The sequence below is a fragment of the Leptonychotes weddellii genome, chromosome 6 (assembly GCF_054177405.1).
Source record: "Leptonychotes weddellii isolate Sample4059 chromosome 6, ASM5417740v2, whole genome shotgun sequence".
NCBI lineage: Eukaryota > Metazoa > Chordata > Mammalia > Carnivora > Phocidae > Leptonychotes > Leptonychotes weddellii.
The window spans coordinates 36973024-36984525 of NC_138374.1; the positions used below are offsets into that span (position 1 = coordinate 36973024).

An 11502-nucleotide genomic window follows, 5' to 3' on the forward strand; every position below is an offset into this window, starting at 1 on the left:
ACTGTTTTATATATTGGTCTTCTGTAATTTAATGTTTCCTTTTTATGTTTCCTGCTATTTCATTTGTTTCCTCTTCTATCATGTAGTCTGTGATTTGTTTTACCCACCTGCTAGCCCCATTAATCTGAAAATTTTCTATTTGGAAAATTTTACTTTACTAAAATCAAATTAACTTCCATGGTGGCAGAGTACTGTCCTGGTTCACAGGGCAAAAGAAACAATCAAAAACAAAACCCAGAAGTTTTAACTCATTTGCCTCACACAATATATAATGGGATGAGGAAGATAATATACTCTCCCATGTGAAGAGATTTCTCTTATGTTGCCTAAAGATGGCATTAGACATTAGACATGATAGCAGTTGCATATGCAATATACAAAGCAATTCAGTTAGAATGATAACTAAGAATAAGCCTAAATAACTCACATACATAATTGTCTTAAAATAGATAACTTGAGCACGAATCTCTGTATTCATTTTGAGTTAGGTTATTTGACACAAGGTAGCTCAAAGATATAATTCCACTGAATTAAATACTTTTCAAGAAATTCCTCTCAAATTAGATGCTATTCTTTTCAAAGAATAAGCTAGAATTAAAACTAAAATACAAAAACACATGTCCACACAAAAACTTGCACACGCACACGTACATGTCAGCATTGCTTATGATAGCCAAAAAATGGTTAACAACCCAAATGTCCCTCAAGTGATGAATGGTAAACAAAATGTGGTATACATCCATAAAATGAACTATTATTTGGCAATAAAAAGAAATGAAGTACTGATAACACGATAAATAGATGGATGAACCTTGAGAACACTATGCTAGGGAAAAGAAGCCAGACATAAAAGACCACATTATATATATAATTCCACTTATATGAAATAGCCAGAGTAGGCAAATGTATGGAGATAGAAAGTAGGTTAGTAGTTGTGTAGGGCTGGGAGTGAAGGGAACAGGGAATAAAAGGAACTGAAGGCTAATAAGTACAGGATTTCTTTAAAGGTGGTGAAAATGTTCTAAAATTAAATTGTGCTGATGGTTGTACAACCTTTGAATATAATATAATTACACACTTTATAAACTGTATGGTATGTGAATTACATGTCAATAAAGCAGTTAAAAAACAGATTACAAAAATATAAACTATTTCTGAATATATGAGAAACACAACTCCAATAAATACTCAGTTTTATATAATTGATAATGATAGGATATTTTATATACCGCTTCACTTCAGAGCAAAACTAAGCTTATACTACTCCATATAAATCAGTGAAATGCAACTTTCCCAAAGTATAATTAAAGGCAGTGATGTCAGCAAAAATGGAAGAGTAGATTGCTCCACAGAAACACCAAAAAGCAAAGCAAAATGGATCAGAATAAACTTTTTCAAAAATCTGGAAAACAGTTAAATGTTCACAACAACCAAGTAAACACAGAATCAAGAAAAAGGCAACTTAAAAACAAAAGGAAAGATGTGTGGTGTTTTTACTAGCCCTTGTTCCACCCATCTTCCTGGCTGGGTGGGAGGGTCTTGAAGAAAGCAGCCTGCATTCTCACTGTGGGACTCTAGTCTTGGGCTAGATAGGGGGCATTTCTCAAAAACACTGTGAGGAAAATGAATAACCCATTCTGCCTGTGACAAAACATTAAAGTTGAAGAAAACAAGACATGACATACCATCAAGTGTACAACATATGCATAATGGAAGTCCCAAATAAGAGGAAAAAGGAAAAGGAGCAGAAAAAATACTTGAAAAAATAATGACTGAAAAATTCCAAATTTAATGAAAGACTAAATCTATACACCCAAGCTGCTCAGTGAACTCCAAGGATAAAAGCAAGAAGATCTACACTGAGACATACTATAATCAAACTGCTGAAAGCCAAAGACAAAAAGAGAATCTTAAGAATCAAGAGAAGCAACTTATCACTTATAAGAGATCCTCAATGGTATTAACAACTGATTTCTCAAAAGAAACCATATAGGCCAAAAGGCAGTGAAAAGACACATTTAAACTGCTAAAAGAAAAAAAATTTCCAAACAAAAATTCTGTATCTAACCAACTATCCTTCAAAAGTAAAGGAGATAAGTAAGATACTTTGAGATAAATATAAGCTATGGGAATTTGCTGTTAGTTACACCTGCCCTATAAAGAAGGCTAAAGTAGTCCCTCAGGTAGAAATAAAAGGACATGGGGCGCCTGGGTGGCTCAGATGGTTAAGCGTCTGCCTTCGGCTCAGGTCATGATCCCAGGGTCCTGGGATTGAGCCCCGCATCAGGCTCCCTGCTCCACAGGAAGCCTGCTTCTCCCTCTTCCACTCCCCCTGCTTGTGTTACCTCTCTGGCTGTGTCTCTCTCTGTCAAATAAATAAAATCTTAAAAAAAAAAAAAAAAAAAGAAATAAAAGGACATTAAACAGTAAATTGAAGCTGTAAGAAGAAATAAAGAATACTGGTAAAGGTAATCACATAGGTAAATAAAAAGGTCAGTATTACTGTGTTTTGGGTTTCTAACTCCTATTTTTTTTCCAATATGATTTAAAAGACAAATGCATTAAACAATAATTGCATTTCTATCTTACTGGGCACACAGTGTATAAATATGTAATATGTGACAACTACAACATAATGGGGGAAGAACAGACTGTATACAGGAGTAGAGTTTTTGTGAAGGTAAGGTGGTAATAATTCAAAATAAATTGTTATAAGTTGAAGACATTAATTGCAATCCTAATGGTAACCTTTAAGAAATACTCCCTCCAAAAACAGGAAAATACATATTTTTCTAAGTGCACATGGAATATTCTTCAGAACAGACCACATGTTGGGTAAGTCTCAATAAATTTTAAAAGACAGAAATCATACAATGTATCTTCTCTGACCACAATGGAATGAAGATAGAAATCAAGAAAAAAAGAAAACTGGAAAATTCACAAATTTGTGGAAATTAAACAACATAGTCTTAAACAACCAATGGGGCAAAGAACAATTCACAAGGAAAATGAGAAAATACTTTGAGATGAATGAAAATGAATATACAACACATAAAAATGTAGGGAATACAGAAAAAGCAGGCTCAGAGGGCAATTTCATAGCTGTGTTTAAGCTGCTGAGTCTGTGTTATTTTGTTATGGCAACCCAAGCAGACTAATACAACGTAAGTAAACAGAAAGACATTCATCGGGTGTCTGTGAACCGGAATACTAAGTATAGTTAAGAAGGCAAAACAACCCAAGCAATCTACAATCAATAAATGAAATCTTTATTAAAATTCCAATCGCCTTTCTGCAGAAATGGAAAAGCTGACATTCAAATCCATATGGAGTCACAAGGGGCCTTGAACAGTCAAAACAATATTTAAAAAGAATAAAGTTGGAGGGCTCACACTTTCTCATTTTCCCAAAACTTACTAGAAGACTACAGTATCAATTTATCTATTTTTTTTCTTTGGTTGATTGTGCTTTTTGGTACCATTTGTAAGAATTCATTGTCAAATCATTAAGGTTTACCCTTACGTTTTCTTTCAAGAGTTATAGCTTTAGCTCTTATGTTTAGGTCACTGACCCATTTTGAGTTAATTTTTGTGTACGATGTGAGGTAAGGATCCAAATTCATTCTTTTGCTTGTGGAAATCCAGTTGTCCCAGCCCCACTTCCTTTTTTTTTTTTTTTTTTAAAGATTTTCTTTATTTATTTAACAGAGACACAGTGAGAGAGGAAACACAAGCAGCAGGGAGAGGGAGAAGCAGGCTTCCCGCCGAGCAGGGAGCCCGATGCGGGGCTTGATCCCAGGATCCTGGGATCATGACCTGAGCCGAAGGCAGACGCTTAACGACTGAGCCACCCAGGCGCGCCCCCAGCCCTACTTCTTAAAGAGACTTATTTTTTCCCAGTTGAATGGTCTTTCACACCCTTGTTGAAAATCAGTTAGCCATAGATATGTGATTTTATTTCTGGACTTAGTTCTATTCCATTGGTCTATGTCTTTGACCTTACAGCAATTCCACATAATTCTGATGCTTGAATTTCATGAAAATTAAAACTTTTGTGCATCAAAGGATATCAAGAAAGTGAAAAGACAATATACAAAATGAGAGAAAATATTTACAAATCACATATCTGATAAGGGTCTAGTATCTTTTATATATATTTATATATAATATATAAAGAACTTCTATAACTCAACTTATATATATATATAAAATATATAAAGAACTTATATATATAATATAGAAAGAATTTCCATAAATCAACAATGAAAAGACAAACAAGCCAGTTTTAAAAAATGGGCCAAGGGCTTGAACAGACACTTCTCCCAAGAAGATATACAAAGGACCAACAAGCATATGAAAACATTCAACATCTTTAGTTATTAGGGAAATGCAAATCACAAGGAGATACCACTCTGTACTCACTAGGATGGTTAGAATACAAGTCAATAAGTACTGGCAAAGATTTGGAGAAATCAGAACCTTCACACATTGCTACAGGGAATGTAAAATGGTATAGCCACTGTTGAGAACAGTTTGGTAGTTGTTCTAAAAGTTAAATATACAATTACCATAGGACCCAATCCTAGGAAGATACCCAAAAGAATTGAAAATAGGAACTCAGACAAATACTTGTACACATGAATGTTCATAGCAGCACTATCTGCAAAAGCTAAAAGGTAGAAATAACGCAAATGTCTATCAGTGGATGAATGGATAAACAAAATGCGGTACATCCATATACTATATTATTATTCAGTCATAAAAAGGAATGAACTATCGATAACATGCTACAACATGAACAAGATTGACAACATTATGCTAAGTTAAAGAAACTAAATACAAAAGGTTACATATGATTCCATTTATATGAAATATTCAGAAGAGATAAATCCATAGACAACAGAAAGCAGACTGGTATGAGGCCAGGGGCTAGGGAGAGAGAGAGATGGGAACTGACTGCTTAATGGGTATGAGGATTTTTGGGGCAATGAAAATACTTCAAAATTTTCTATCAGTGGTGGATGAACAATGTTGTGAATGTACTAAATGTCAATGAATTGAACCCTTTAAAAGATGGTTAATTTTATGTTAGTTGAATTTCACCTCAGTAATTAAAAAAGGAATATGATGATAGTTTTTTCTACTAACCCGATGAATAATTCCAGCAGAGTGAAGGTGCTTGATTCCACACAGCATCTGATAGAGAAGGTAGGACATTCTTTCATGATCTAGTTCCATCTGAATCACTTGGCAAAGATTTGCGTCCATGAGCTCCATGACTATGTAACTTCATGGGTGAAAAAAGATGACAGCTAAAGTGTACAGCAACAATCTAAGAATAATGTACGAACATAAAATTTTAATTGTCAAACTTACACATCTTGAAATTCTTCTAGGGATTTCTGTGGTGTGAAAACATTCAAAAGGCCAATTATCTGTGGCAAAAGCAAAGAGACAGAAAAATTAGACACCACTGCTACTAATAATACTTTCATTTAGGAACTGCAAATACATGGGTTAAAAAAAATCCACTGTCAGTATAAGAATTTTAAAATCTTATGTTGTAAGCCCAAGTAATTTCTCTTACTTTACATATTAAAACTTTATGGCCAGGGATTGGGGGTAGGGAGGGAACCAAAGCACGCAGGATCTTTAGGGAGGTGAAAATACTCTGTATGATACTATAATAGTAGATATTATGTCATTACACATTTGTCCAAACCCAAAGAATGTACAACACCAAGAGTGAACCCTAATGTAAACTATGGACTTTGAGTAAAAATGAAGCATCAAGTGATTATAACGAATGTACCAGTTTGGTGGGGGATACAGATAATGAGGGAGGCTATGCATGTGTGGGGGCAGGGGGTATATGGGAGATCTCTCTACCTTCCTCTCATTTTTGCTGTGAACCTAAAAATGCTCTTAAAAAAAAAAAAAAGCCTTAAGAAAACTGTATCAACAGAAGAGCTCCACATATCCATTCCATTAATGAATACTCAATTATCAAGGACTTATATTATACAATCCTCTGTGTAATTTGTAGGCAAATTTTAAACACCTTCTACTAGCTCTTACCTAACCTAATACCTGTATATAATCTCAGCCCTCCCTGCAATGCCCTCAGTTTTTCATAATAATGAACTTGCCCAGTTTTCTGCATTCTCAGTCTATTCACTGGTTCATCCACAGGCATGCCCTCTTTCCTACCATTCTGTCTTTAATCCTTTTCTCTACCTGTACCCTTTCCCTGGGCAATATATGGTTTTTTGGTTTTGGTTTTTTTGTCTAAACATTTCTATGTGGATAATTTCCAAATACACATTAAAAGTCCTTGCTTAGTTTGCAAGTCTCAAATATATATTGCCTATATATTGCCACTTCACATGAAAATCTCACAAATATAAAATTGAACTCATTATCATTCCTACCCAAACCCTTTACTTTTCCAGAGTGCCTTCTCTTTTACAAGAGAAGGCTCACAGTGATTTTTGACTTTTTCAGTATTTGCACCAAAATAAAATACTGCAAATAAATATTTGCACCATAAAAAATACTATCGCATTCTACTGTCAGCTGACCTTCAACCTCTTCTTCCCATTCCCTGTGCTACTATATAGATAGAGGATTCTCACATCTCATCTAGACTGTTCATGCTATAATTACTTCTAACATTAAGGTTCCCTAAACAATGATTTCCATTTTATTGCCTATAATATGGTAAAAGAAAGACCTGATCATATTACTGACCTCTTCAAAAACTTAATGCCAGAAAAAAAATTCCAAAACTCCCTTGCAATACATTCAAAGCCTTCCTTCCATGACAGAACATCAACCCAGTTCATCGCCTGCTAAGCTCTCTGTTAAACTTGATACTTCAGCCATCCTAAATAAGTTTAAACATAATGTTATCTTTAAAAAATTTCAATGCCTTTAAACATACTCTTCCCTGTACTTGTCATATTTACCTACTGAATTCAGTTACCTTCAAAACTGATGTCTTTTGTAGAGTCTGACAACCTCTAGTCCTTGACAGGTTGCTGAATATTTTCTTTACTTAGTCCCCACAATATCTTACATGTTATTATGGCACTTAACACAGTGTCGTATAGTTTCATTTTCACAACAGCCTCATCCCAATCACACCAGGATCCTTGTTAGAAAGAAATATTCACTTTTTCAGCCCTAGTACCATAGGGAGATACCTAACACACATCTTAAAACGTTTGTTGACAATTAGGGATGGGAAAGTTTTTCTAGACCAACTTCATGAGGGCAGAATCTATGTCATTCATCTAAGCATAAAGCTTTGCTTATAGAAGGCATTCAAAATATTTGTTCAGTGAATAAACTCAGAGAAATAATTTCCAGATCAGAAGAGGTCAAACAAATTTGTTTAAGATAGGGAGGGTGATAATAAGAATGTATCTAGCTGCTCTAAATGAATTAATTCCTGACTTCTAAATAGATGAACTGCACATCTAGAGACTCGGAGAAATAGTAAAACTGTTCATATCTGAGAAATTCTAGAGTAGAAGAGAAGTGTTAAAGATGAAAAGCATATAAAGACAAAAGATTAGTGGTTGCTTAGAGCCAAAGGTTGTGGGAGATAGGAAAATGAGAGCTAAACAATATGGAGAATCTTTCTGAGGTGAAGAAAATGTTCTAGAACTATGGAAAGTCAAATACATCTGTGAATATACTAAAAACCACTGAATTACACGCATTAAATGAATAAACTGTATGGCATGTGAACTGTATCTCAAAGAAGCAGTTATAAAATAAAAAATTAAGACAGACAGCTGTCTTACTTTTCAAAAAGGAAAATAAAGGAAATTATACTACTCATAGACTGGACGGTCAAACAAAAGTCAAGGACTGATTAAGTGGGTGATATATAAGTACTCTGAAAGAAGTAACACTTACTAGGAGCAGGTAAAAATTCACTGAGAAACTGTACTTCCTTCTGTGAATAAAACAACGACAACAAAGAATAGCAGCAGTAGATCAGAAACGTGACCAGATAAGTATATGAAGATTTCAAAAAGGCATTTTTGAAAATGTCTCCAGTCATATATCCATGTGAATAAGATGAAGAATTCAGGAGAGATGGGTAATTTTTATAGTTACACATGTCATTTTGTGGTATGCCAAGAGTCACTAATGAACTAATCCAGCTATTATGAAGGCACCCTGAGCAAAACTGGAATACGAAACTAGCAAGTGAAAAGTCAGAACAAAGAAAAAGCAATCCCCAACAGTCTGGGAAGAGTAACCAGATTTCGTATGTGAAATTCTAGGGAGAAATAGGAAGTACTATACTTAACCTCCAAAACCAAAAGATAGTAAGTAAAAGATGGGGGGGGGCACCTGGCTCGCTCAGTCTGTACAGCATGCGACTCTTGATTTGGGGGTTATAATAAAATCTTTAAACAACAAAAAAGAAAGTAAAAGATGGGAAAGATGTAATCTATTAGCAGGCCTGTGACAAAGAATAACTTGCTAAGACAATGTGAATCAAATGGTGACCTGATTTCTAAACAGGATTATAATGTCCATGGTTAAGAGGAGATGACATGCCTCAGTTCTCTTGGAGAATTCAATCAGACATGAAGTACTGTGTGCTAGGTGACATACCAAAGTACATTCAGAGATAAGTGACCAAGTTAAAAAACAAACTCAAAAGCATCTATGAAAATAGCGGGAAATACAAAACAATATGAATGTACCTAGTACCACTGAAGTGGATGCTTAAAATGGCTAAGATAGTGAGTTTTATGTTATGTGTATTTTACCACACACACACAAAAAAAAGAGGTGAGAAAAAATAGAGATTTTTAGACCAACGAAGAGATGATCTGTGTGGAACATGAAACTGCTGAAAAGGTAAGACATTACAAAAACATCCATCCATTAGGAGTATAAAAATTCCATTATCATTCCTGGTTTCCCTATACAGTTGACCCTTTGAACAACATGGGTTCAAACTGTGTAGGTTCATGTATACATGGACTTTTTTTGATAAATACAGTACAGTACTGTGTAAGAATTTTCCTTATGATTTTAGTAACATTTTTTCTCTAGCTTACTTTAAGAATACAACACATATAGTATACAAAATGTGTCTTAATCGACTATTGATGTTATCGGTAAGGCTTCCAGTCAACAGTAGGCTATCAGTCGTTAAGTTTGGGGTTGTCAAAGTTATATGCAAAAAAAAAAAAAAAAAAAAAGTTATATGCAGATTTCAACTGCACAGAGGATTGACATCCCTCCCACATTATTCAAGGGTTAACTGTATTTAGTTTTACATTCAGTCTCTGAACAAATATGTTTTGAGCACCTACTCTATGTCAGCACTCTTGTAGGTGCCAAGGGTACTGCCTGCATAGACCTTGCCATCCCCATTAGAGGGTTAACTATGTGAAACAGGCTTTCCATGCCCTCCATCTAGTCGATGGAACCATCTTTTTTTGCAGTCACCCAGGCACAGGAAGTAGGAGTCATTGGCCATGTCCCCAGTGCAAAACAAAGGCAGTATCACCACCATCATCGCCATGAAACAGACTACAAGGGGGCATGAGCAGCTAAATCTGAGGGTAGGAGGTTACCAACAAAACCCTGACAAGCAACATGGCTGGCTCCCATCCAGAACAAGAATGGCTGACACAATTTGTTCCCTGTCCCTGACTTTAATCTATACCTCTTTTTATATGCTGTTCTTTCTCTCTGGGAGGCCCTTTTCCTTCAACAATCCAATTTTTACCCCATTTTTAAGAATTAGTCTAGGGCCACCTTTCCCCAAAGCTTTCCCATTTCATGAAAGCTCATGCAATCTTCTCTCCTGAAAGCTCAGCACTTATTTTCCATCTACCACAATTTGACAATCAAACTTCCACTGCTTTATATCATATTTGATATTTCACTATGTATTTGTCTTCAAATAACACTATATGTTACCCCAAATAAGGAGCCTCACCCTTAACTTCCATGAATTTTTCCCCTCAGTGACTAATCTACTAACTCCAGTACACAGAAGGCTTGCATAGTTAGCTCTCAAAATGTGGTAAACTGTGTTATCTGCAATCAGAAAGCACTGAGCTTATTTTATTTTATAAACTCCTTTGTACAAATACCACAAGACATCTCTGGTCAGATGCTTTTGGTTTAGTACTTCATAAAACTGTCCCTTACACAATTCACTCCTAGTTTATTTCCTCTCGGCTGAAATTACTCCATTAAAATAATCATAAAAGTATGCTTAAGTTTAAAAAAGTGTAACTATTTCTTCTCAAAATGAGTGAAAGTTATATGTTTAAGTCATTATAATCATTAGGAAAAAGAATTAGGGATATTTTCCTAATTTCATTTAAATATTTTTTGAAGTTTCTGCTAAACTGCTTTATAAAATCACAGACTATCTTCAACCTAAAGTGACCAGTGAGTATCAGCATCACTTTAAAAAGTGGGAGTAGGGTAGGGAGAAATGATTTGAATTTTATATCTAATATTAGTAAATAAAATTCCAGTGTCAAAGTAAAATGGCAACAATTTCATCTCTGTGCTAAGGCTACAGTCTTCTGAAATGTCAGCCTGAGAGAAAACAAAAAGTAGAAGATGAGATCAAGCCTAAATAAAGTTCTTTTAAAACACCTACTTCTTTTAAAACTCCTTTTGCAAATTAAATGTCAGAAAATTACACAATCTAAATTTCAGAAGCTGTTTTCTTTTGATATAATTTAATAAAGTTGAGAAAAAACTTATACTGTAGATATATACTCCTTTTAAATAATGCTTCAATCCAGAAGAATTTAAAGCACCTAATATACTTTTAAAGTTTTTGTTATGTATTCATGAACAAATCTTGATTTCACCTATACTTAAGACATTTTCTAAAATGTTCACTTACATTTTTGTGATTAACACATTTCATAAGAACTAGCTCTCTGTAAGCCCGTTTAGCATGAGTCTGATTCTGAAATGGCCGGCTTAGCTTCTTGATTGCAACATTTCTTTCAAGAATGGCATCATAAGCTGCACTGTAACAAGAAATTCAAAAACAACAAAAAAACTTTAAAATCTGCAAAACTGAATTTATGAAACATTCATGCAGACTCCTTACTTTCTCCAAAGATAAAATGCAACTGTATCAATTTCCAATCTTTGATATTCAATATGTTTCTTCTATACCTATTATAGCATATTCCAACAGTGTATAGCATTGTTCTGTTTCTTAAAATGTTAATATATTCAATGGACTGTGAAGACAGACACAGTGATTGTTCGTTGGGTGTCCTCCAAGATCCACCTAGCATACAATGGGCACTCAATGCACAAATATTTAATGAGTATTCAGGTCCAATAGATAACTTTAAGAGTAATGAATTCTTCACCCTGCACCTACACCAAGGAAAGTCACAATTAAAGAACACATGTGGTCACGATTAAAGAATACATGTGGTCGGGCGCCTGGGTGGCTCGGCTGTTGGGCTTCTGCCTTCGG

General features: G+C 34.8%; 1 protein-coding gene across 3 annotated transcripts in view; it reads right to left on the reverse strand.

The window, feature by feature from the left end:
• The window catches only part of MAPK8 (mitogen-activated protein kinase 8), an 85299-nt gene that overhangs the window by 26057 nt on the left and 47740 nt on the right, over positions 1-11502 (reverse strand). For all 3 annotated transcript variants that reach the window (XM_006738228.3, XM_006738227.3, XM_006738229.3), the window contains exons 3-5: positions 10909-11038; positions 5376-5434; positions 5148-5286 (exon numbers count right to left, since the gene is read on the reverse strand). In XM_006738228.3, coding sequence (XP_006738291.1) covers positions 5148-5286; positions 5376-5434; positions 10909-11038 — 328 coding nt within the window. The remainder of the gene's footprint in view (positions 1-5147; positions 5287-5375; positions 5435-10908; positions 11039-11502) is intronic.